This window comes from Amblyomma americanum, chromosome 4 (genome assembly GCF_052857255.1).
Source record: "Amblyomma americanum isolate KBUSLIRL-KWMA chromosome 4, ASM5285725v1, whole genome shotgun sequence".
Taxonomy (NCBI): Eukaryota; Metazoa; Arthropoda; class Arachnida; order Ixodida; family Ixodidae; genus Amblyomma; species Amblyomma americanum.
Genome location: NC_135500.1, coordinates 174,924,960 through 174,951,506, shown reverse-complemented (window position 1 = coordinate 174,951,506; position 26,547 = coordinate 174,924,960). Strand labels below are relative to the sequence as shown.

The following is a 26,547-nucleotide window of genomic DNA, read 5'->3' as shown; positions in this document are numbered from 1 at the left end:
GCATATATGCCCTTACCTGCATCTCAAGTCAGTTGAAAAAGAGAAAGTGGAGGCCATAATCAGAAAATCCGTCAAAAAAGCAGTTGGGCTACCCATCCACACAGTGAGGCGTAACATGCGAACGAAATGGCGGACCAACAACTGATCTTCCCAATCATACACGATAGCTTCTGGTCATCCCACCAATACCTCGGAACATGCACCCAGATTTCCACTTTGGGCGTCGTGCAGAGAGAGCCAAATCTTTGGGCGAACGTTTTCTTAATGATACCTCTGTTGTATATGTAGATGCAGCAGATTCCTCGGCTGACAATATGGTAGCCGTGGTTACCACAGAACATGGTACACTCATAACTAGCGGCAGTATATATACGCACTCAGCACACATATGTTGCAGAAGAAACAGCCATTACTTTTAGCCTATCGGGGTCCTCGGCAGAGACTCACAATTGGCGATACGTAACTACCCGCTGGGAAGAACCTCCCCACAAGCAGCACGAATTCTGCAAAATTTTCAGCCTACACGGCACATTCGCCTAACCTGGACGCCATCTAGCTCATGCCTCCCTTGCTGGTAATGCCATAACCTAGCTCTAGAACTGTACCGCCGAGCTGGGTCGTGCAGCCCGCCCGCCCTATTCACCCTGGCAAGGAGAGGTTGTTTTCGTACAGAGAAATCCTGTGGCACTACAGGCTTGCAAGACTCAGATTTCCCCCAGCAGATAAAACGCTCTCCAAACGACAGGCCGAAGCCTGGCGTAAACTTTAAACGAACGCCTATCCAAATCCCAAATTGTGTATAGCTTCTATTCGATCCAAGACTTTGCTCACACAAATGCGAAAATTGTGATTCCAAAGCCGATCTAAATCATATGATCTGGAACTGCCCGCAGTCCCTACCCGGGAGTCACTCCCCACTACCTACTCTGATCACTGGGAGGCTCTAACGCTAAGCCCCGACCCGAGGACACAGATCAAGTTCCTCCAGCTGGCTGAAGACGCCGCCGCTGCCAAAGGGATAGCGGCCGCCGTTTAAGCGGGGGGCGGCTTCGGGTCGCTCCTCTGTATCCGCTGGTAATAAAGTTTCACCACCAATCCGCTTATCGCCACCTGCACCGGCGTGCACTGTGAAAGCCAGTGTTGCTAGAACCATTGTGAAGGCTAGGCGCTGCGCTCAAAGATGGCGTCCGTGACGCCATGTACAAATTATATAGTTACTCGCAGTGCAGTGGAACCTGTACGAGCACGAGAAAACGACTTTCAGGCCTGTGCGCGGGGCCCACAAGCGCGCATCGCGCCCGCGGAAGCCGTCGCCTTGCGCTAGCAGCTTCCAGTGCACTGCGAAAAACTCGTGATGCGGAGTACGTAACGAATTAGCTGTTTATGTAGAAAGGGAGGCTGGGCTGGGAAGCTGGGTTGTGAGAACTGGGTTGTTAGGGAAGTGAGAAGTAGGGACCTAATAGACAGATGGTGAGAAATCTGCTCAGTAGAGGTCGCTTTCTTAGCATATTTGCCAGTGTTCCCAGACGCCGTTAGCTCCGGCTTCGATCAGTGCACGAAATTCCTCGCCATCAGTGGGAACACCAGCTTGGCCACGCGCTCGGTATTGTTAGGGCGTGTAAAGAAAGAAACAGGAGAAGGCCACTTTGGACCTCGTGTTCTTTTCCTGGTAGTGAAACGATCGAATGGCATCACATACGCGGCACGTGCCTCCATCTGTAGGCGCTTGCACGATTTAACAAACAAAGCATGAATGAAGAAGGTTCTGCGCGGAGAACAGGGACAGAACGTGTTGCACGCTTATGAGCTACGAAGCAGACAAAGGAAACGGAGAACTCCCACTACCACATATTTCGAATAATGGGGCATGGGGCCGAAACGCTGTCTTTCCTCTTTACGCTTTAGAAATGAAGATTACATTCATTAGTGATTTGTTCTGCAGTTAAATTAGCCCTGCAGCTTCCTTGTGATCTAATAGCGATCTAACGTATCTCTCATGGCCTGTTAAGATTACACGAGTATTTTGACTTAACATGCGTTCGGCTATACCTTTGATCGGTGATTTGCGAATGCGAAAATTCTTGGAGGACACTTACTTCCCATCAGCTGTGACAATGCGACAGCATAAGAACCTCACTATGAGCGCGCCAATCACTCCCGGGTAGCGGATTCTTCCACCCGCGTCAGAACCTCCTCCTCCCACGGTAGCCGCCCTCTGGGTTCCCCTGCCAGCCACCTCCCGGTCTCACGCTCCTCTCTCATGCAAGCGGAGAGAAGGATTTCACTCTTGCCCCTTTGCCATCTGCCAATCGTGACAGGTTGCAGGTCGCAACTGGCTTTTCCACGTACCACCAGGGTCACCTGCCAGATGGCAGGTGGCAGTGGGGCACCACCGATGGGCGCGAGGACATGGGGCTCCTACGTTATCGTATTATAATACTGTGCCACTGTGGGAGGATCAGAAGTGCTGATGCTGTTTCCGAACCCTAAATCGGAGCCAGTCCGGAAACACGTCGACAAGTTGACGCCCAGGTGTGGCAACTAGTAATATTCAGCTATGACTGCACGCCCCCAGAAAACCAGAACTCCTTGGGCAGGAGCACCAATGCGAGTCACATTTATAAGAATCTAAACACTGACAAGGCATCACATGCTGGCTGCAGATCCTTAAACGCAATGTCCGTTTCTTAAGCGCCATGCCTGCATGATGGGCTTTTGACCTCGCCACAAGTGCAGTCCGCGCTTCCTTCGCACTCATCACACCAGCCCTCATTTCCCCTTCCCATTTACAAGCTCCCATTCCACTCCCCCAGTGCAAGGTATACCTAAACCATTGCTTCTCCCGTTTAAAGTGGTACAGACACAACATTTTGATGTGTCTGTTTCTTTTTTTTTTCCTTTGATGAGGCCCACGGACCAAGTATTCATGAAAATGAGCTCAAAGCAGCAGTGCGCAGCGTTAGTAATTCAGAACAAACGATTTTGCAACGGCTATTTCGGTGCCGGTCGGCGCAGCGCAGAAGTGGATCTTGCATGACCTCACGGTCGACCGGCCAACCTGGACTACTACAATACTGATGACGTCGGCGACACCAGCAAGCTCTGGTTGTTCCTGGGAACAACCACCGGCTTCACTGACGTCACGATTATTGGGGCAAGTGCACCTAGACCTCACTCAATATGTTGGTGGAAGTGTGCAATGGTTCCTCGGACAACATTCAAAATCATATTAAATCATGTTTCACTCACCGCCCGCAACTGACACTTGCTAGAAGGCATCTCCTTACCCCCGTGTAACAATCATATTTGTTCGCGTTTGAAATTTTGCGTCTTTATCGTTTCAACTACACGCCTCCTTCCTTCTCTATCATCGCCATCTGGCGCCAAACAGTGACAGCTCGAAGGTTAGTAAAAGCACATGGCTCGTTTGGTTTCTGGTGTTCGCCACCACTGAAGCATCGTTTTACATTTGGAATCCTATTTTTTATTGTTGCTAATTCTTAACTGAAACTGAAAATGTAGTAGTAAATAGGCTGCACTCGGAGGGGCCGATTTGTCGTGACATGAGCAGCCCTCCTCAAAAGTACCGTAATTCCGGTACACAGTCCGCATCCGGTGTATAATCCACATGGTTCAACTTTGGCTGAAATAGCTTTTTTTTACTAGATTTTTATTTTAACAGTCTGCAACCTATGTTAGCCCGCAGCCGGTAGATAGGACCGCGTTGGGCGTTTCAAGTCTTATTTCGAAATACTGAAGAAGGAAATGCTGTGTAGTCCACAGCTATAGAAAGTCATCGAAGCCCAAGATTTTAACTTTTAAACATGTATAACGCACGGACTCTATACCGAAATTTATGGTAAGCGTGGTACGGTAGGTAGAGAAACCGAAAAAAATGAAGCCGCAAAGGCATATCCAGGCCTCAACACGTGTTCGTCGCCAACGTCAGTTCAACGATGGGCCTCTATCGGCACGTGTCGGAACCAGGTCCCTCGGCTGAGTTGCGTCCCCCGAAGTTTTCTTTATTATTTTTTAAACCCCGAAGATAGCGATGCGCTCGTTATTAAACATTCCTTGAACGGAGGCTCTATTGTCAACATTCTTTTCTCAATATCGAATGCTTCCTGCATCACTGTGCACCACTCTTATGGCTGCCCCTGAGACCACTTTGGTCCGTAAACATTGCAGCAGTCGCGCAAAGCAACCCTGGCACTATAATAACCTGGAACAAGATGAGACTAAAGTTTATGAAATACATGGTTACATGCCCATATAGGACGGGGCAGATGAGTTTTGAAAAATGAGGCTCTATTCAATCCCGGAGTAGTCATCTATCGCCGTATGTTCCCCTCTCCCCCCTCTCCCCCGACTCCCCTTCCCACCCTTCGCGACCTACTCTCTAGTGCCGACAGGGCTTTACAGGTACTTGCATATTTTAGCCAGAACCGAACATGTCGCTAACGTCATGGGCTACAGTGCGCTGCTTTAGCGGACATGGTATTTTTTGACGCTGATGAAACTATGAACTATTCATCTGCGTTCCCCGAGTCCACAATTTTCATTTCGCCTTTTTTTCTTCCGCGTAAGTTTGACTTTTTATCTGCTAACTTGGATACAGTGGTGGAGTGGATATCACCTTTAATATATAATTTAGATTCCTCCGTTCCTGTGGCGATTCGATTTAACAGGACGACTTCATAACCTCCACAGAGGTACAACATGTCCTTCGTTTCCAGCTCGGTCCGTGAAGATCAAAATTGCTTTCCTTCTTCGATCGATACGTCACTTCTCGAAGGAAAGCCGGCAGTGTCTTCTTCTGCCGTGTTTACTTTGGCCGGCGCCCATGTCGCTTAGACGGTATTGAAAAGGCCCTCATTTCGCCTTTGCTTCAGTCTTTTGCTTATTACCGCGTGGTCCTCCTAGCGATCAGCATCAGCATTACAATGTCGGCGCTTTTGCATTTACTTATGAGTCTGCTGTGCGCGTTCACGCGAGCAGTAGAAAATATAAAACAGACATCATGGACCCCTTTCAACGAATGTGGCTGATACGTATAAGTTCGTTTTTTTTAGCAGCGTACTTGCAGCGTTTTCGCTTTCTTTTTTTTTCTAAATTAGAACACGTTTGGAAGCACGGCTTCTCTTCCCGAATGACATGAGACCGAGAGCAGAGGTGGGCAACCTCATGAGGTTTCGACCTCATGAGGTCGACCTCAACCTCACGTCGTGAGGTGACGTTGAGGTGAGGTCGGCGACGGCTCGAAATTTTGTGAGTGAGGTTAGCAAATCAGACCTCAACCTCACGCGTGAGTTTGAGGTTGAGTGAGGTCGTCATTCAGTGAGGTCGAAATTTTGATGTCGAGACTGCAGTTGCCACGTCTACTCCGACGAGTGGCGCTTCCGAAGCTGAGTTGCAGGCTACCGCCGCAATGTTCATGCAGTGATGACGCTTGGTTTTCGGTTTCCCCTGTTTGGACAACCGGTTGCCACAGTTCCCTCTTAGCTTCCGATGCTGCGCCGCAATGTCCGTTCAGTCCGAGCCTACAGGAAGACGCACCCCTCTGGTCTTCCCGGAAGGAGTGTTACTGTCACAGCACCCACTCTCCCTCCACATTGCCCCGCTGGCGTAGCACCTGGCTGCCTGCCGGGCGGCTCAAACTCCCGGGAACGCGCAAAGCACGTAACTCACGTTGACCCACGGTATCTTTGTTTCATGCCGCAAACGGGTAAGCTCAGTCCAACAAGCACACAATAAATTCGTCGCAGCGCGGATGGCGACAAGCAAGACTGCTTCGTGTTCATGCTCTTTGCCGGCGCTGACGTCACGGCTCTTGCCTTGCAGTCAAATAAAGAGGATCCTGTTGTACATTACATTACATTACATTACATTACATTACATTACACGCTGACTTAACAGGACTGGAGTAGTCGGCACAGGCGAGAGATTGTAATTCAGGTGGTTCCTAACAAGGACACCTGCTGATTTCATTAAAAAAAGCCCTAAGCCAGAAAAACCTGTATAACACCGTCGAAGCTTTTGATCGGTGACTTCCCCTTTCGAATCTCACACCAATTCTGTATATTCCCGTTCCGTAATGCAAGCAGATGCAAATGTAATTTCACTTTTTTATCCTTCCGAATACCCTCTCTTTTGGTCTCCGGTTCCTTGTTCCTCCTCAGAAATTCACTTATTATGCCTGAACACCGCAGCACGAAGTGAACGTCCCAGCATAGCGGTGTTGCAGCGGCGAAAAAAATGCAAAACTATACTGAATGTATGGTGATGTGGTAGCTGATTCATCTTCCTTTTCTTAATGAAGATGTGTGAATGCAACTGATTACATGCTCGCGCTGTGCTGCTGAGTCGCTGTTTCAAATCTTCTAATATGGCGTTTATTGGGGCACACTGTTGATCGTTTCTGTTTTTAGTGTGCGATTTTTGTTCGTATGTTTCTAATCATTCTCTTTTTTCTTTTCTCGTATGGGATCAGTTAGGTTGGCGACCTGCCTTGCAGACGACCAGGCACTAAACGTTATCTTTCCTTTAACTATTTTGCAGAGACCCATCGTTCATCTTAAACGGCTCCACTGAATGCTCGCGCGGTGCTCGTGTGTAAAAAAAGTCGAGGATGCTGGCGTATCATTAGCTCAGTTTTGAAAGAAAACAAGTGATTTACTTAAAGCAGCTTGTCTCAGACTGGTTGACGAAGTGGTACCCAGAATTCTGTTGAGGCGTGTGAGTACTTAGGCGGTTCTTAGAGGTGGTTGGTGGGGTGGGGGTCTCGGAAAAAGATTTCGCTGCGGGAAATTTGAGCGGAGAGCCATGGTGCTCTTGGCAGAGAGAGCGATTCACGCTACCCACTCTAGGCCAGATGTTTTGACCCGTGTGATTTCAATAGTTGGCACAGTGTTCGAAGACATAACCTAGCCCTTTCTTTCAAAATGCCGCGGGTTCACCGAGTCATCGGAGATTTCCCAGGATTTCGAAACCATTACCATCGCCACCTGGAGGGAAGTGGCGCAAAAGGGGAGGATCTTGACCTCCCAGGAACATCATCATCCTTAATTATTAGCTGCAGGTATTCCTATATTCCCGCACAATAATTGCCTTTGGTTGCTGGGTAATGTACAATATTTAATCAATATTCTGGCAACTTTTAATTCAGTAGCGGTATATCAGACTTCCCCGGGCTCATAAGGATACACTGTTAGCATTATCATCATCGCCATCATCTCGAGAGTCAAAGGCATGTGTCGTTGCATTATCTTTTCAGTATGTCCTACATGAGACATGGCGCGTTTACCTGCTGGAAATCCCGAATGTCATTAACGTGTACCGGGTTGTGGGCAGTCTTTGTAATGCGTCATGCGCGCATGTGTAGTAATGTGGGATCCATATGTATCTTGAAATGGGAGTGGATGGGGGCCTGGTATGACGAGAAATTACATCGTTCTCACGTGAGTGTGATGTCATACTACAGCGTCGTCACGTGACTAGGTTTGATGGCTGTCACGTGGCCAGGTATCACGTCAACTCACACGATGCCATCACCTATTATACTTATTAGTCTTAGCGTTACCTAATTATATTAATTAGCATTAATTAACTACGTTACGTCACCATCTTCGTCACGTGACCGTCGGCTCGTGACGTCGCATGGCACTGTTTCTTGCGAACACATTTTTGCGCATATGACATTGAAAGTGAGCCATCTAATGCTTTCGCATTAAAGAGGCTCTGAAACGCTTTCCGAGGAGAGCACATTAACTCACTTAATCACTGCACTGTGTTGCCATGAAAAGCAGAGCCAAATAATACTCTTCTGCACGCAGCATACGACCCACAATCACGAATTTTTCATGCTCGCACCTTTCTCCGTCCCCGGCATCTGCGTAGACAAGGTGAGAGGTGGCCATTGGTTAGATTCTTTCATACGTCAGGCAGCTACCGTGGCCGCGGCCAATAAGCCGCTTAGCTCCCACTGGTCAGGAAGCTCCGCTCCCATAGGGGGCTCGGCGAAGGAGCGCCTACCTTCCAGCGTGCAAAAAGTGACGAGAGGGAAAGGCGCGAAGACGCTTAAATTCAAATTTTTACTACAGGTAACTCAACTTCTACAAAGCGCATTTAAAAAATCCTTGCTGGACACTATTCATGAATCGGCGTGCTTCAATATCCCAGGCATGCCGCAACTTTATTAGAGCCCCCTTCACAGCCCCTGTAATAAAAGAAACCGCTCGCTTCTACACAGACAAATACAACGAGCCTCTGTTGGTGTACTACAGTCGCAGCTTGTTAAGTGTTTTCGACGGCAACATACAGAGGACTGAACAGAGCATTCTCGCTATGCCGGATAGAGCTAGAGAATAGAAATATTCTGATATGTGTCTGCATAACCGTCGCATTGGAAAGTACATCGACGACCAGTTTCTTTATATTCGGTAACTATTCTCAAGCCTGAAAAGAGTATCGTGAATACCTCCCCCCTCTTCCCAATTTCTGGTAGATGGTGTAGAAGGTTTTTGTTTGTCAATTGCCGGTTCGTGCGTGAATGATCGAGAGGCTTCCAATATGAACAAGTATACACGAAGCAGGTTGCCAAGTACTGACACATATAAAGTACTCATCGACATACTGGTGGTATCCGCGTATGGGACACCCCTGCCCGTAGGCTATATACTCTCCGAGGGTTCATGCCAGATTATAAACTTCTCCTATTGCGTGCACATCAATAGTGTCTGTACACACCTTATTAAATAATACAATCATTTTGGCTTTCCTGTCTCACAGGATTCTCAGAATTTTTTTTAACTGAAAAACTTCTTACTCACTTTTCTTTTGTTTTTCGTTTGTTTTCTGAGGTCGAGCAGCTGACATCAACCTCACGATTTGAGGGTGAGGTGAGTTGAGTGAGGTCAGCAGTGGCCTCAGGAAAAGTGAGGTGAGGGCGCCTAAGGAGACCTCAACCTCAACCGATGAGGTTGAGGTTGAGTGAGGTCGACAAATTCTTTTTGAGGTTGAGGTGAGGTCCAGATATTTAAGGTTCAAATGCCCACCTCTGCCCGAGAGACATATTAAGTTTCAGTAAAACTTATCGGGCAAATTGGTTCATGGATCTAAGACGCTGAGGCTGCGCGAAGACGGATCGAAGCGACGCAAGTAGCAGGAGCGTCTAAGTCATATGTGCCTACATCTTAGTTCGAGTCGGTTTTCGAGCTATTTCGACGTCCTGCATACATGCTGGGCGCTGTGTTTAGTAATCGTCCCATCAAGCAAGTTTCAAGATCCTGTACAATGCATCCTTAATAAAATATAGGTTAAGGTACCTAGCTGGAATGTAGCGGGCACTTTGAAGATGCGTACGCCTCTAACGGTTTCGTCCACGGTACTTCTATTTGTCTGTATTCGGAATTCTGTGCAATGATTTTCGTGCGCATGTATCAAACTGAATTCAGGTAAAATGATCTAATAGAACTTGGTTGAATTCTGTAACGTGCCAGTAGTCGTGTACTACGGTTCACACGCCGAAGATATATCATGCAGCGCATACAACTCGTACAAGAATTGTATTGCTACGCTGTGCTGCTGTGCAAAGCTGCAATGCTACAGCGTAATACAACCGTACAACCCTACAAGAACAATATTCGGTCCTTCTTAACTTGAATATTCTAATGTTGTTTTATTATTTAGCTGTTGTGAATACTGCTTAGTTATATTTTTTATTTATTTTCTTTTAGTGAATTTTATACGACCGCTGAGTCCCCATAGAAATTGTTCATTTATGCGTTTGGGACGAGCTATTTTTTCGAATGTTACTATCAGAACCTTGATGTGAAAGGCTCTTTTAACGGCCCGGTTAATTTAAGCTGAGTAACAAGCCTGAGCAGGTTCATTTTATTACTCTAAGTTTCTTAACACAGTACCAGACAGGACATTGGTAGCGAGCATTAGCCCAGCAACGCTCTCATCTCTTGCGTACATAGCGTTTTAGGGCTATGATGGTCCTACATGCCAAAGTCTGCCGAAAAAATGCATCCTGCAAGGAAGTTATCGTTTCGCGAACGTCTCAACACAAAAAAGCTTTTCAGGCGCATGACTTTGTTTCCCTAAACTGCATTACCAAATCAAGGGAAACCTTTCATGTGTACTATCCCCACAAAGGAGTGGCCCCGCACAAGACCTTAAGTCAGCACAGAACTGATTCCACTCCAAAACAGTGGTCTAGGCCGCCTAATTAAGCCTTGCCTAAATGGGATTCAACTTCTTTACATTCGATGCATGTGGTTATCTTGTCCTTTCTCTGCCCTTTTCCACTCTTCCATGCTGTCCTAAATGTCACTAAGCTGACTGTGCCGAGGGTCCTGAACGCTAATATCATTTAGCTTTCCTCTGAGAATGCCTACGAACCCACATACTCTTTCTATTTCCTTATCTCCAATCGAGGTCAAGGTGTGTAGCATTTGTTGACTAGCCAACCATAACCGTTGCACGCACTTCTGCTGTGCCCTGTGGAAGGAAATACCGACTCTTTTATTTGATGTTCCTTATGTACGTGTGAGTTAATGAAACTAATATTTGCTCTTACAGTAAGTGGGAGCCTTTTCATTGGCGAAAGTTGCCTTGGCATACAAATGGACACGTTGTTAATGCATGGCGTACCGTTCGGCGGAGCCAGGCATGCACGCGCCGGCTCTTCAGACATTTCGCCTGAAATAATGGCAAAACGACGCGTCCAGCATTCTGAGGTGAAAACGCGTCTGAAAAACGATAGCGTCTTTTTTTTTTTGCCAACGGTACGCTTCGACTGTATCTGGAAACCCCACCTTTTTAGTACTGGACGAAGGAAAAATGCAAAACAATATTTTGTACTTATAGCTCTGCCTTCCTTCATGCATAAATCCTGCTGGAATAAAGACTTGTCAGCTACTTAGCCATTTCATTCGACTCCCAAGTTGCCGTTCGGTTTTCTCGCCCACGACAAAATTGAAAATTTTTTTGCGGCCGAAGTGACGTCATTTCGGCAACACCTGCCCGTACCGAAGGTGCAGGCGGCCCTAGCTCGCCGACATTAGCACAGAATCTTCTCATTTTGGGGGGCGCATTTTATAGTACTTGAAGCACAAAGCACAACTATACCATTTCGAGTACCTTTCGTTTCAGTTTAATTAAAGGAGCTATGCTTGATCTAAACGCTGTGAAAGTTTGAGCTAAGCGTGTTACAAATCTTATCCCAGGTAAAGCTGCCACGAAACACTTCTGAAGTACGCCAAAATTCTGAATCCCATTTGCCAGACGTATAGAAGCGATGTGAAGGAACAAACTTTTTCTTGTTTTGAGTAATTAAGAAAAGCTTACGAGCAAAAATACATGCTTTCAAGATATTTCTGGGTTATTCCCGTTGTGCTAACTAAAACACAACCATATTCACTCAGTTCGAAGTCCAATTCATGACCGTTACTATTTTTAACGGACAATATCCAGTAATGGTAAGTGAACAAAATACGGTCTGCATTAGGCTTTTAGTTTTACATTTTAAAGCAATATAATACGACACTTTTCTTTGACCAAGAATTGCCAGGTACTAAAGGTATTTCAGGAAAATTTTTAAAGGAAATCGGCGAAGTTGTTTTTTTAAACCTTGTGGGGACCTGCCCTGCAGCCCCCTGAGTTTGCTTTCCCGCGAGGCACCGTGCAGCGGCGGTCTCCCCTCGAGGCTGAGCGGATTCCCTTGTCAGTTACATTAACTGGCAAGAGAGGGCGCCAGCGTCGCTGCGCGGGAGACTGCTGAAGCCTGCCCGCGGGAGATGGGGTCTCTTCGGCCGGGATAATCGCCGCGATCGGACGCGTCGCTCGCGGCTCCGCTCTTCGCCGGCGGGGCGAAGAAGCGACGGGGAGACAGGCTCCCGTACTCGTCCCGTCCGGCCTGCGGAGTTTATATCCCTTGCCCTAGCGCGGGCGAACATTCGCTCGGAACCTTGCTGGTGAGTCGGACGTCCTTGATTCATTAGCGTACCTTGTTGCTAGCTGGCGTTATTGTTTCTGTAGCAATAAATGCCTGTTTGTGTCAGCCAATGTGTCGTTCCTTTGTTCCCCCAGAGCAAGGCCCGCCGTGGTCGGTGAGCGCTCGGTAGCGTACGCGATCACGGGGTGGGGTCCGGGCGGCTTTGAACCGTGTCAGCCGCGATTGAGTGGGGAGAAAGTGCTTATCTCCCCATGTCAAACCCCACAACCTCTGTAAATGTTCGCCTTCTTTTTCCAAACTTTTCGAGTTCCAGATAATTTCAACGCCGAACTAGAAAATTTCTGAGGGGTCTAGAAGCACAAATTCTGTCTGACAATAGTAAAAGGGATAGATTATGCTGAAAAAAAAATTCAGCCTCTAGTTCTTACTTCTTCTTGATCTATAATTTTCCTCAAACTGTCCTTGCTGGAACACATTGCTTATTCATCAATGTGAATTATTATTGTCGCGAAATAATAGGAGTCAGTGTTTTTCAGTGCTTCCGACAGAAAAGTTGCATGCATTTACTGAAGAAATATTCAGGTTCCAAAAAAAAATTTATTACTGGAGGGATTCAAACATGAGATTTTGTGCAATCGCAAAAAGAACGTTTTCCACCTAGTGTGATAAACAATTTTTTTTTCCAGGAAAACTACACCGTTTCTTGCAAAACTAAGCATACCATTCCTTTGTGTCGATACATTTGCCCATCACATGTATAGATTGCAAGGAATAGTCATTGAACCTCGGTCACCGCTCTTATCTGAACAAATCCATATAGCGTAACTTTCATTTTTACTTCCTTTCTTTTTGTGCTTTTTCTTTTCATTTATGCAAGTGCGGAGGCCTTAGCCGGCGAAAGCGCAAAGGCCGGGAGAGAGATGGAGAAAACGTCATTAATACAACACCGAGCGTGACCAAACAAAGAATTTTAGCAAAGTGTCCACCTTAATTCTACCATCACCGCTTACCGCGGCTGCCAGCCGCCAATGGCACAAGATAGCTTCCGGTTCCTGCACCCGGTTTCCCCGTCGGCACCATTCGCGCATGCGCATTATCGCCTGTAGGCTGCGGTAAGCGGTGACGGTAGACGGTACGCGCTATGCTAAAACTCTCTGATGCGGTTTGGATTAATGCGTTTCACCATAGCTTACTATAGTATGAGCGGAAAAACGGAATTGGGTGAACGAGCGAGTTTTTCCAGGGAGATAGGGCGGGGCTTCTGCCGTCACCCACCACCTTACCTCTGTATTTGCAGAACAGGCTTTTCGGTGCTTATTTCAGAACGATATTTAGTTTTTTTTTTCGCGAATATTTTAACTTAATACGGTATTTCTGTGCAGCCAGAAGTCGCTTGGATTATATCTCTGGTATATTGCGAGCATGAGCAGTCGATTTGGCGCAGTAATGAACGTACAAACGGTCGTGCATGCTGTTGTGCTTGTATAAAGAAATTATTTCGCGCCATTTAAAAAAGCAGCGGAAGTTCAACGCTGAAACCACCAGAAAAAAGAACGCCAACTGAAGTTTACTTCTAACAATTACATTGTCATGATCTCGTTGTGTTTTGCGGTGGGTGAGAGTTGCCACCCTAGCTTGGTTGAGCGGAGGGCCGGTCATCGTGTGGTCTGCAAGCTGACTGCAGGGATGGAACTGCCGTTGGGTTACAGCGGTAGGCAGAACACGACACCTTTTGTGACCTTAATGCATGGGAACCTTTATACATGGGAACCAAGCAGCTGCCGTCCCTTAAAAAAATTTCTTTGGATTGTCTATAGACTGTCCATAGACGTCTGTCTATAAAGTCTATAGACTCTCTATAGACAAACCCTAAAGAACAGTCTATAGTCAATACAAAGCCTATAGACAGTCTATAGACAATCTACAGATTTATGGCTATACACTTTGAGTAGACTTTTGTCTATAGACAGTCTATAGACTATGAATATACAAAAATAAATATCTATAGGAAGGCGATAGAGTCTATAAGACGTCTGTAGACTGTCTATAGACATTTTTTATAGGGGGTAAACGGGTGACGCCAGTGAACACTACGATATAGCAGACGACGTTTCGCGAGAAGTGGAACATTGCGGTCTGCAGAGGCGTGTAATGTAGTTATGCGGTGCCTGAAAATGCACACATGCCGTATTTAATACAATAGCATAGCACCGTCTGGCCACGCCTCTGGCTGCCATACTTCGTTATTTCCTCCTTTGACTGTGTTTGACTCAACAGAGAGCAAGCTGTGGAATACTCGACCTTTAATCGGTTGAAACGAATATCTGAAATCAGAACCGGCGTAGTTTTATCGCTTTTCTTGGGCTTAGACCGAAAAGTCAACCCTATCTACACAATACAGTGGTTATACTGCCCCGCCCGTACGTGCTGCTCTCGCGTGCAAGGAGAGGGCGGGGCGCGAACACATCGGATGATTGGCACCTCTTTGAAAATTGTCTTCCGCTGATCCCACCCAGTAAGGGCGTGTCGGTGTGCTTGAAGGTAATCACATTCGTAGTGCCAAGGCTGGGGTGCACCTTATGTTTATTCCTTTAAACCGAGGGTGGTGACACTGAGGTATACAGGTGCGTCTGGAAGATCTGCCTGAGTGCTCACTGCAAGCGGGGCGGGAAAGAAGGTGTCGCGTACGGCTGCAGCCAGCGTGGCTATCCGCTGGGATGAGAAAGCTCGAAGTCGGGTGGCAGCATATGGCTTCTACTAGTGCACAGCAGCTCTTCTTCCACTGTAGTGAGCACGCTGTGGTGAGAACCGAGTAATAGAGGGCTGCACCCTAGCACGTCAGTCACGTTTCGTTCATGCTGCGGTGAGGAACAAAACGACCGAACGACTCGTCTGTAAAGTGCCAAACCGCCGAACGCTAAGAGCATAAGCAAGGAACTATCGATTCGAGTAACCTGATTAGCGTGTATCATTTCAGTCCCCTTGTTCTATCCTATAAGTTATGCTCATAACCCTGACGTCAAGGGTAACGGCTCATGGTATATGTTGCTAGAAGTAGTAGTAAGTAGCTTTTATTAAAATAATAATAAAAAGGAAGGAAAAAATTTTTGCTAGCCCCGGCATCTGCCATCGATACTGAAGCACCTGAGCTGGGGCAGCGGAAATAAAGGATAGCAGGCAGAATGGAGAAATGGAAGTGAGGGGACAGGAAGAGAGGATAGGGGGAGAGGTAATATACACAAACAATTTACACAATAAGAAATGCGTACATGTTGTGCGTGTGATTAGTATGCTGCTAGCTTTTCAAGTGACAATGAGGACAGTTTAACCCAGTTCTAATTCTTAGTAAAAATAGATATTTTTTGGCTCTCTCTGGTATGTGTGTGTTTGTCTGGCGGCTGAAGACGCGTCTATTGCTGAGAGGGTTAAATTTAAAAATTTCCCCACCCCTCGATTCAAACTTGTGGTGCCTAGACTGAAAATGACTTCAAGCCGTATTTGAGGCCTTTTACAGCGAAAGCTGCTATGAACTCCCCGGCGGATTCAGAGCGCAGACAGTCAACACCCGGTCATGTGACAGCGTAGACCACCACGTGAGGTCACGTGTCACTACGTGACCAGCACTAGACACGTGAAAGTGCGCCCGTAATGGTTATTGTGGTAGTTCTGGTTGCCACAAAGTCTGTAGGTCTTCTCTGTGAATCTCAGCCATCGGCAAAAGACGGGTACCATGACAGCGACAGCCTGACTTTAGCAGGCTACGCAGCAGAGTGTAAACACTTCGCAACCTTTTCCTCGACGTCGTCCTTTTTGGAAGTAAAGAATGACACAGGCAATGAAAACAATAAGGCGAACTCCACTAACTAGCTTAGCAGTTGGTGATTTGGAGAATGCAATTGCAATCATCGGTCACCTGGCCGCCCAGCGAACTGCACTGATAAAGTCAGAGGAGGAACCTTCAAAGTTGCCCCCCCCCCCACCCCTCCACCTTGCTGGGGCATATCACTCACCTGCCGTGGAGGAATCGTAATGCAGGTGATCATTGCGGCTTTCGCACAGGGGCTCGCGATCCGCCGCACCGTAGAACTTCGGCCGGAACGCGCCACGCTGGACGATGCGGAGTACACGTGCATGAATATATGACAATATACAGTGAACGACGCACAACAGACCAGTTCGCTACTTCGCTATCACAAAATTAAAGCAAGATTTACATTTCTATTTTTATTTTAGGTGAATGAACAGTCGTGACGACGGAGCGTATAGCTATGTAGTAAATTAAGTTACAGTGCGCTACACGTACGTTTTCGAAATAAACCAAATTTTTTTTTCGTTCACACGAATACCCACTGACATGCTCAAGAAGAGCACAATGAGCTCTTCTTGAAACGGTATGCCGTACCGAGTCCCTCTGATGAAGTACAGAGTCAATCACACTTGTCTAGAGCGCTAGAGCGGTGCCGCCTGGTGGAAATAAAGCGAAATTCTGAAGTAGGTATTGATTTTCGCTGATAATAATTGCTCTGGAGAGCAGCCTAATAGACATGTGAACAGCGCAGGCACCAGCGCCTTATCCCCAGCAAAGCAGCTGCGATAAGAGTTAATTTAATTTGCTCCACAGCACGCCACTCAAGCGCTCCAGACAAGTGTGATCGACTCTGTATGTAATGAAGGAAGTTCGAATCTTTTAAGCACAGCTAGTACTCCCATAAAGGTAAAAGTAGAGCAAATACGCCGAGCGTGCAGGCACTCCAGGACGTAACGACCTTCACCGCCGTCTCAAAGCAGAACAGCAGGACATGCGAGCGCGCGTTACCGACATGTGTTACCCCAGGAGGAAGGGGATACACGCAGGCACTGCACGTCGGACGTGTCTCGTCACTCGCGAGGCGCGCAAAAGGGCGCGTCTTCGGCAGGAAGGAGGAAGTCGCGGAGGGGCACGACATCGAGTGCGTGTGCGATCAGCCGTGTCTCGACGTCTGGGTGTAGCGGCGCGACGGCTCCCGCCCCGGGCAAAGAAAGCGGCCAACAGCGCAATGAATTAGTAAGTGCGCGGGACGAGGGAGCGAACACTTGCAGTGGCAACGCCCTTCCTCTGTAGCCTCCTCTTCGCGACGTTCAAGATCGCTCGCAAAGATTTGCACTGCAGCTGCTGTTGCTGCCCTTTTGTGCCGCGAGGCGGGCTCGAAGCCCCGAGCCAGAGTCGCAGTTGTCAGTGCCCGCGGCTTCGCCCGGGCACACAACGTCGGAGGAGGGCGCCCTTCACCTTTCCGGCTCGGAAGGGTTCAAGGCCTCCGAGGGCGTGCCACGCTTTCGCGCCCGAAGACGCGGCCCCGAAAAACAAAGGCGCGGTGGAGCTTGCGGCCGAGGTACGCAGTGTCCTTGAAATAAAGGCGTTGAAAAATACGAGGTGTCTATAACGACACTCAGAGCAAATTGTAGTTGGCTGTCATGAATAAATCACTGCATTCAAACGACAAAGGTGCTGCTTTCACTGAATACTGAGCTTTCATAGACTAGAAAATGCCTAACACTGAAGTGCAGGTGTCGCCATCGCCGGCCGGTTTAGCAAGTAAACTGCGATGCGTCGGCACGGTTTTTATACGGATCTCGGAGCCTAGGCTACAACGCCGTTCACTCTAAAACGATGATCACGGAGTCTCATACGGCGTACGCGTCGTGAGTTCTAACCAAGTCCCGAGAAAATGTTTTAATGCAATTTCTTCGGCAGTAAATGCGCTTTTGCTGCCAGACAGACCTCAACATTCATAAAAAAGAAAGTCAGATTTAACGAGCAACAAACAGAGGTGGACAACCTCATGAGGTCGACCTCAACCTCAAAATGACCTCAACCTCACGTCGTGAGGTGAGGTCGGCGACGGCTAGAAATTTTGTGAGTGAGGGCAGCAAATCAGACCTCAATATCAAGCGTGAGTTTGAGGTTGAGTGAGGTCGTCATTCAGTGAGGTCGAAATTTTGAGGTCGAGACTTTGCAGTTGCCACGTCTACTCCGACGAGTGCCGCTTCCGAAGCTGAGTTGCAGGGCACCGCCGCAATGTTCATGCAGTGATGACGCTTGGTGTTCGGTTTCCCCTGTTTGGACAACCGGTTGCTACAGTTCCCTCTTAGCTTCCGGTGCTGCACCGCAACGTTCGTTCATTCCGAGCCTACAGGAAGACGCACCCCTGTGGTCTTACCGGGAAGGAGTGTCACACCACGCCACTCTCCCTCCCCTTTGCCCCGCTGGCGTAGCACCCGGCTGCCTGCCGGTCGGCTCAAACTCCCGGGAGCGCGCAAAGCACGTAACTCACGTTGACCCACGGTAGCTTTGTTTCATGCCGCAAACAAGTTCAGTCAAACAAGCACGCAATAAATTCGTCGCAGCGCGGATGGCCCCAAGCAATACTGCTTCGTGTTCATGCTCGTTGCCGGCGATGACGTCATGGCTCTTGTCTCGCAGTCGAGTAAAGGGGATCCTGCTGTACATTACAAGCTGACTTAACAGAAACTGGACTAGTCGGCACAGGCCAGAGAATGTGAATCAGGTGGTTCCTAACAATGACACCTGCTGATTTGATATAAAAAGCACGAAGCCAGAAAAGCCTGTAACACCGTCGAAGCTTTTGATCCGTGACTTCCCCTTTCGAATCTCCCACTAATTCTGTATATTCCCGTTCCGTAATGCAAGCAGATGCAAATATAATTTCACTTTTTTATCCTTTCGAATACCCTCTCTATTGGTCTCCGGTTCCTTGTTCCTTCTCGGAAATTCACTTATTATGCCGGAACACCGCAGCACGAAGTGAACGTCCCAGCATAGCGGTGTTGCAGCGGCGAAAAAATGCAAAACTATAATGAATGTATGGTGATGTGGTAGCTGATTCCTTTTCCTTTTTTTTAAGGAAGATGTGTCAATGGAACTGATTACATGCTCGCGCAGTGCTGCTGAGTCGCTGTTTCAAACCTTTTAATATGACGTTAAATGGGGCACACTGTTGTTCGCTTTTGTTTTTAGTGTGCCATTTTTGTTTCTATGTTTCTAATCATTCTCTTTTTTTTTTCTTTCCTCGTATGGGATCAGCTAGGTTGGCGGCCTGCCTTGCAGACCACCAGGCACTACACGTTATCTTTCCTTTAACTATTTTGCAGAGACCCATCGTTCATTTTAAGCGGCTTCGCTGAATGCTCGCGCGGTGCTCGCGGGTAAAAAACGTCGAGAATGCTGGCGTATCATTAGTTCGGTTTTGAAGGAAAACAAGTGATTTACTTAAAGCAGCTTGTCTCATACAGGTTGACGAAATGGTACCCAGAATTCTGTTGAGGCGTATGAGTACTTGGGCGGGTTTTTTTCCTCCGGGGTAGGAAAAGGGGTCGTGGGTGGGTTTCGGGGGGGGGGTCTCGGAAAAAGATTTCGCTGCGGGGAAATTTGAGCGGAGAGCCGTGGTGATCCTGATAGAGAGAGCGGTTCACACTGCCCATTCTAGACCAGCTGTTTTGACCCGTGTGATTTTAATAGTTGACACAGTGTTCGAAGACGTAATCTAGCCCTTTCTTTCAAAATGCCGCGGCTTCACCGAGTCATCGGAGAATCCGCCTTTTTCAGGACGCGACTGCGCATGCGCCCATCCCCTGGCGGCGGTGTCGCGAAACATATTGGAAGGGTCGCTCGCTCCACTCGAGACCGGTCGTGGAAGTGTAAACAAACCGGCTTCCTACGCGGGGTGCGTTGCTGCAGCCGTCGGGCGTTCAGCGCGACGCATTTGGCGATACCTACGAAATGTGTTGCATACGGCAGCAATGCCCAATATGTAAAGGGAAGTAAACTCGGATTTTTTCGCTTTCCGAGCGCTTCCTGGGACAGCCTTCGACGGGAAGCGTGGATAAAAGCAGTTCGCCGGCTCGACGATCGTGCCGCCCTTGGGCACCGTCAAGCACGTCAAGACTGTGCGGGAATCCCTTTGTGACAGTTACGTACGAGGTACTGCGTTTAAATGCACGTGCAGTCTATCACGAAAGGTTTTATTCATGGGCAGGAAGGCCTCGAATGTCACTGCGGCATTTAGACTTCGTTCCGACGCTTTTTGCTTTCTCAAGCAAGAAGGCCGAATGGGCAAGTTTGTGAGCCGCTTTGAACGCGCGATGGAGCGGACAACGAAAAAGAAGCTACGAGAGCATTCACGCATGGTGCTAAAATTTTGTCATATCTCCTATGGAAATTTCCTTGTTTATGCCACTACACACTGGCCAATCCCCCCGTGTGGGTATGTGCCATGTATTAAGAGGCAGAAGAAGAAGAAGGTGCGTTATGCGTGTGTTCGCATCATATCAATGATGAAGAGCGCTGCGTGGTATCGCCGGAATGATTCAATGTGCGCCCCTCGCGCTCGACTTTATGGACGCGCATGCTTGTTTAAGCTATGCAGCGGTGTGTTGTGGGAAAATGCAGTGAAATGCTAGCAGAGCTGCTTTGTTGCGAGTACGCTTGTGCTTTTATAGCTCGTGTAGCTATTCGGCAGCGCTTGAGCACAACGATTGCTTGTGGAAACTGTTGTCCCCAGTCGTTTTCTGTACTACGGCGTGCACGATGTAGTATCCACCTTTCATGAATGGCAGGCATATACAGCGGAAAACGCCAACCTCACTGATCTGGGATATTTCATTGAACATTATGTTCCGAACGTAGCCTTCATCTCTGAAGCGGCGGCCCTTGCTAGCTGGTGTTCGCATCGCATGCCGGATGATCGGAGATACTGAAGAATTTGCTCTTCGGTGGGCACTGCAGCCTGCCTCGGACTTCGCACCCAGCCATCAGTCAACCCTAGAAATCCTCCAGGTACCAGGTGCTGCCCAGGACACGCCATCGTTGATAGATTCCAACAAAACGTGCTCCGCAGCGGCACTCAGTCCGGCCGGGTTGGGCGCGCAGTACCCTACCAGTGAGCTTCCAGCGTTGTACGCGAGGTGGCAGCACAGGAAAATGTAAAAGGCGGATTCCCAGGATTTGGATGGATGGATGGATGGATGGATGGATGGATGGATGGATGGATGGATGGATGGATGGATGGATGGATGGATGGATGGATGGATGGATGGATACGGCTGAACCCTTTACATCGGGCGGTGGCTCAAGCCACCTAGCCATGTCTTGTGAAATTTTACTCCTGTCTTGCTTTTAGCCACCAATCAGATAACCTTCGCTTGGTTACTTCTAACCTCTTAAAATCCACTTTCCCTTCACTATCCCTAAACCCCAATGCCTTGGGTAAGTCAGCCCCGCTGCCTTCCACTGTAGGGTGAAGCCCTTTACAGAAAAGTATCAAGTGTTCAGCCGTTTCCTCCTCCTCTCCGCACGCAATGCACAAAGTGTCTATCTCCTGGTACCTGACTCTATACGTCTTAGTCCGCAAAACTCCAGTCCTGGCCTCAAACAACAAAGAACTTCCCCTACAATTATCATAGATATTTTCTTTGACAATTTCCTGTTTAAAGGTTCGAAACCATTACCATCGCCACCTGGACCTGGAGGGAAGTGGCGGAAACGGGGGAGGGTCCTGACCTCCCAGGAACATCAACATCATCATGCTTAATTATTAGCTGCAGTATTCCTATTTTCCCGCAAAATAATTGTCTTCGATTGCTGGGTAAGGTACAATATTTAATCAATATTCTGGCAACTTTTAATTTAATAGCGGTATATCAGACTTCCCCGGGCTCATAAGAATATACTGTTAGCACCATCATCATCGCCATCATCTCGAGAGTCAAAGGCATGTGTCGTTACATGATCTTTGCAGTATGTCATACATGAGAACTGGCGCGTTTACCTGCTGGACAATCCGAATGTTCTTAATGTGTGCCGGGCTGTGGGGCGCTCTGTAATGCGTCATGCGCGCATGTGTAGTAATGTGGGATCCATATGGATCTTGAAATGGGGTGGAAGGGGGTTGGATGGGGGCCTGGTAGGACGAGAAATTACATCGTTGTCACGTGAGTAGGTGTGATGTCATATTACAGCGCCGTCACGTGGCTAGGTTTATGTTATGGCATATTACATCGCCGTCACGTGACCTGGTATAACGTCACACTCATATGATGCCATCACTAATAATACCAATTAGTCTTAGCATTACCCAATTATATTAATTAGCGTTGGTTAATTATGTTACGTCGTCATCATCGTCGCGTGACTCGTAGGCTCGTGACGTCGCATGGCGCCGTTTCTTGCGGACACTTTTTTGCGGATATGACCTGGAAAGTGAGCCGTCAAATGCTTTCGCATTAATAAAAGAAGCCGCACGCTTCTACACAAACATAAATACAACGTGCATCTGCTGGTGTTCTACAGTAGCAGCTTGTTAAGTGTTTTCGAGGGCAACATAGAGAGGACTGAAAAGAGCATTCTCGCTATGCCGGATAGAGCTAGAAAATCGAAATATACTGATATGCGTCTGCTTAACCGCTGCATTGGAAAGTGCATCGACGAGTATCGTGAATACATCCCCCCCCCCCCCCCCCCCCCCAATTTCTGGTAGATGGTTTAGAAGGTTTTTGTTTGTCAATTGCCGGTTCGTGCGTGAATGATCGAGAGGCTTCCAATATGAACAAGTATACACGAAGCAGGTTGCCAAGTGTTGACACATATAAAGTACTCACCGACGTACTGGTGGTAACCGCGCATGGGACACCCCTGCCCGCAGGCCGTATACTCTCTGAGGGTTCATCCCAGAGTATGAGCTCTTCCTATTGTGTGCACATCAATAGTGTCTGTAGACACCTTATTAAATAATACCATCATCATTTTGGCTTTCCTGTCTTACAGGATTCTCATAATTGTTTTTAACTGAAAAACTTCGTAATCGCTTTTTGTTTTGTTTTTCCTTATTTTTCTGAAGTCGAGCAGCCGACCTCAACCTCCCAATTTGAGGTTGAGGTGAGGTTGAGTGAGGTCAGCAGTGGCCTCAGGAAAAGTGAGGTGAGGGCGCCTAAGCAGACCTCAACCTCAACTGATGAGGTTGAGGTTGAGTGAGGTCGGCAAATTCTTTTTTAGGTTGAGGTGAGGTCCAGATTTTTGAGGTCAGATGCCCACCTCTGGCAACAAGATTAGGACGGAGTTGTTCTCACTCTCCCTTTAAAGTGTTGGAACACATCAAGCAAAGACCTGGGCAACTGTTGTTGGAAACTGACAGCGAGACATTCGGCATACATGCGGGCCAACTTTCGTCCTAGTGCAACGTAAATTTTTCGCCGCTTGTTGCACACGCACGATCCGTTACTCATAGTTACCTGTTATTTGCTCGGGCTTCCTGACATTCCTGCTCAACAATACTATCATTATTTGTATAGGCCTTATTACACGCCTTAACCGCTTGCTTATTCTTTTTTTTTTTTTGCTGAGACGAATATTTTACCATTATTCTACTCATTTATCCAACCTAATACGTCACAGTCTTACTAATCCGAAGCTGCTTATTTATTTCTTTATTTTACTTAATTCACAGCAACTTTAGTAAACTGTATTGCGCCTCATGTGCGGCACCCCCAAACCCTTCCACGTGGATCGAACAGCTCGGCTTCCAGGAGTGCCTGGTCTGGGAGGTTAACGCGTTCCGTTGGTGCGGGGTGTGTCCGGCACAATTTCCGCTCAGGGGCGCGGGAGGAACGGAAGCAGGAACGTATGCGTCATCTCCTTCACTCTGTCCCATCCGGCTTTTAACGCTTCAGGAAGGGGTGTCGAAGATTGGACCTGAGAGTCCTGTACAACGGACGTTGCCGTACTTCCTTCGGAAGTCCGGCGTGGATTTATATCTGAGCGATATTTCTTCATGCCAAAAGGCATGCTGTAGCAGGAAGAAAGAAGAGAGAGAGAGAGAAAATGTAGTGTCGGCAGCGAATCACAACAAAAAGACTCTTAAATGAGTAAATATATGGCTTATAAGCCCTATTTGGGCACGTAATGCGAAGGAAAGGTAACCGCTGGTCCTTAAGGGCAAAAGAGAGTGGATTGCAAGAGAAAGCAAGCGTAGCAGAGGGTGGCATGAAGGTTAGGTGGGCGGATGAGATTAAGAAGTTTGCAGGCATAGGGTGGGCGCAGCTGGCAAAGGAAAGGGTTAATTGGAGAGACATGGGAGAGGCATTTGCCCTGCAGTGGGTGTAGTCGGGCTGACGATGATGACGATGATGACGGCCTTGCGCATTAAGACGTTAGGGCTTTCGGCCATAAAAATGTGGGCCTATTTGGGGGAAAACTGTCATGTCGAATAAGTCATATCGGAGGCATTCTCGGGTGAAAAAACTACTGAAGCGTGGCAGGATTGCGTCGTGTACTCTGTCTCTTGTTATACGTCACAAACTGGGCGCCAAGGTGACCGGATCGCGAATTAGGTTTCCTGGTATACACAGGTTTTCCGACGTTCGACGTAAACGTCCCAAGCTGCACAGTGCGAGAGAAGAGACAAGGAAGCGCCGACTAAATGAGCCATTGTTCGGCTAGCAGCGGCCCTCAGCGGGAGCTCTCGTTCATCAGCTCCGCGTTCGCTGCAAGAAACCTACAAGCGCTTAAGCGGCTTACAGGGCCGGCATCAGTTAATCAGGGGCTTAGTACAGAAAGTTCCTTGAGGGTCGAACTATCGTACAGCTGGCTAACGCGACTGGGCAAAGTACGTGGCTGGCCATTCACCAGGGGTCTTTGGATGCGAAACGCCTCTAAACGGCGCATAGCTTGCAGCTTCAGCTTTCACGGCGGGGCGCAGTCTTTGTGAGCACAGGTTACAGGTGTTGCTTCCCAAAGGAGTAGAAACACGCGAAGTGCGCAGCATCCTTAGAAAGAAACGAACTACGTGTCTGTCAAAGCAGCCAGTTGCCAACTAGAGTGGCGCTTCTTGACCGGAAATACGCTAGCGTCGGCAAAGGAACACACGCATATGCGATGGTCACCCGAACGCGGCCACATGCCATAGCCCGAAGTTACTTTTCCATCAGATATATATTTAGTTGTCAAGAAAGAAGTCCGCCCGTCGTTGTACACAACGAGATAATCAGGAGGCTGGGGAGATGGCGCTTCGGGGCCGAATTAATTGAATGCTTGGAGGAGGAGTATCGTTCGTCCAGCCGTATATACTAGGCTTGGATAACGGCCGTGGTGAATGCGAGGGTTTAGACGAGGCAATAACTGACCAACAACACCGGGTATATGCGAATGAGCAATAAGTAGGAAAAATATATAACGACGCTCATTAACCTTTTCTCGCTGTTGAAACCAAAATCTGCACCTTGATAGTCACCGCACCTGTTGAAGAAAAACAAGGGAAGCACCGGAGTACCCGTCTTGCGGTATTAATTAAATTCACAATGCCAAACTTCGCTACATCACATTGTCAGATGAGCGAATGAAATACGAAAATGACAGGGATATCAAACAGTGCCACTAAATAATAACCAAAGAAACTAATACGCGTTAGTGTACATTTCCGTACAGAGAGATTTTTTTTAACCTCACAGCTGTGGTGGGATCGTGTTCTGGGGCATAATTTTCGCTCTGACGGTGTACGATATCGCAAGCTTTGAAGAAAACGCGTAATCGCCGCATATTAGTATAGAAAATATGTGCAGTAAATTTCTAACGCCAGCTGCATGGCAACAATTTCTTCAAAGCTTGGCAAGGACACGTGCAAATAATTTGTTTTAAAACACTGCAACTAAGCTTACACACTAAGTATTGTAAACCAAGCATTTATCCATTCAGTTCGGTTAAGCCAACTTTTATTTCCTCGAAGACCCCGCTTTTCAGCGACAAAATTTACAAAAGCATTACCAAGTTTTGCACAGTTTTTGTATACACTGTTAAATGTCACGCATACTTTGCCTTTCATCGCTTCTGTTCGTTCCTGTCAGGACGAAACTTAAAAGGGATTGATTCGATTGATTGAATATGCCTCCATTATGCTGCAAGGTATTCGGTTTCTACTCCCTCGTTTTAGCACTGCGCACTGTATAAATTCAGTGCCAACCAGCTCTTACATTAATAGCATTCTGCACTTGATTCACGGCGGCGTATCAGTGCCTAGTATCCCCCCGCCCCACCCACCCACCCAACCCAATTTCCCATGAAACACTCTCTGCTTTGATAACAGATAAAAAAGTTTGAAAAAGAGACAATAATGTCCATAGATAGAAAAGCATAACAAAAGTACTTCTCAGCTGAGAACCATGCACTCCAAATCAGAATAAGTGCCTATCTCTGCGCGAAGACTCAGTGCGATAAAGACTCACTAAGTGCGATGAAGACTCACCCATCTCTGCCTTTCCGGACTAAGATTTCAAGCTTTTTCTTTTCTCTTTCTTGTTACATAGATGTTTGTACTGCGTATAAATTTTGTTTCTGGACACAGCAACAAAGCTTCCAGTATGCTGCGCCTCAAAGAGATTGTCGAGGCGAAAATATTTGCGAGAAGGTATACACGGTTCCTTTGCAGCAGACCAACCTTGGATGCGTGGTTTCCAACGTTTTGATACGTGGGTCCCGCGTAATTCTGTCGCGCATCTCCGCACAACGTAAGGAGGAGGAAAACTTTGTTAAAAAGAAGAGGATT

At 47.7% G+C, this 26,547-nt stretch overlaps 1 protein-coding gene across 10 annotated transcripts in view; it reads right to left on the bottom strand.

Annotated features, from left to right (window-relative positions):
- The window catches only part of ATP8A (ATPase phospholipid transporting 8A1), a 108,727-nt gene that overhangs the window by 61,338 nt on the left and 20,842 nt on the right, over positions 1-26,547 (bottom strand). For 7 of the 10 annotated variants that reach the window (XM_077662324.1, XM_077662323.1, XM_077662311.1 and 4 more), the window contains exon 2: positions 15,970-16,066. The exons of the other annotated variants lie outside the window; for them this stretch is intronic. Coding sequence is in view for 6 of the 7 variants with exons in the window: in XM_077662311.1 (XP_077518437.1) it covers positions 15,970-16,066 (97 nt within the window). In the remaining variant the exon portion in view is untranslated. The remainder of the gene's footprint in view (positions 1-15,969; positions 16,067-26,547) is intronic. 10 annotated transcript variants of the gene reach the window in all.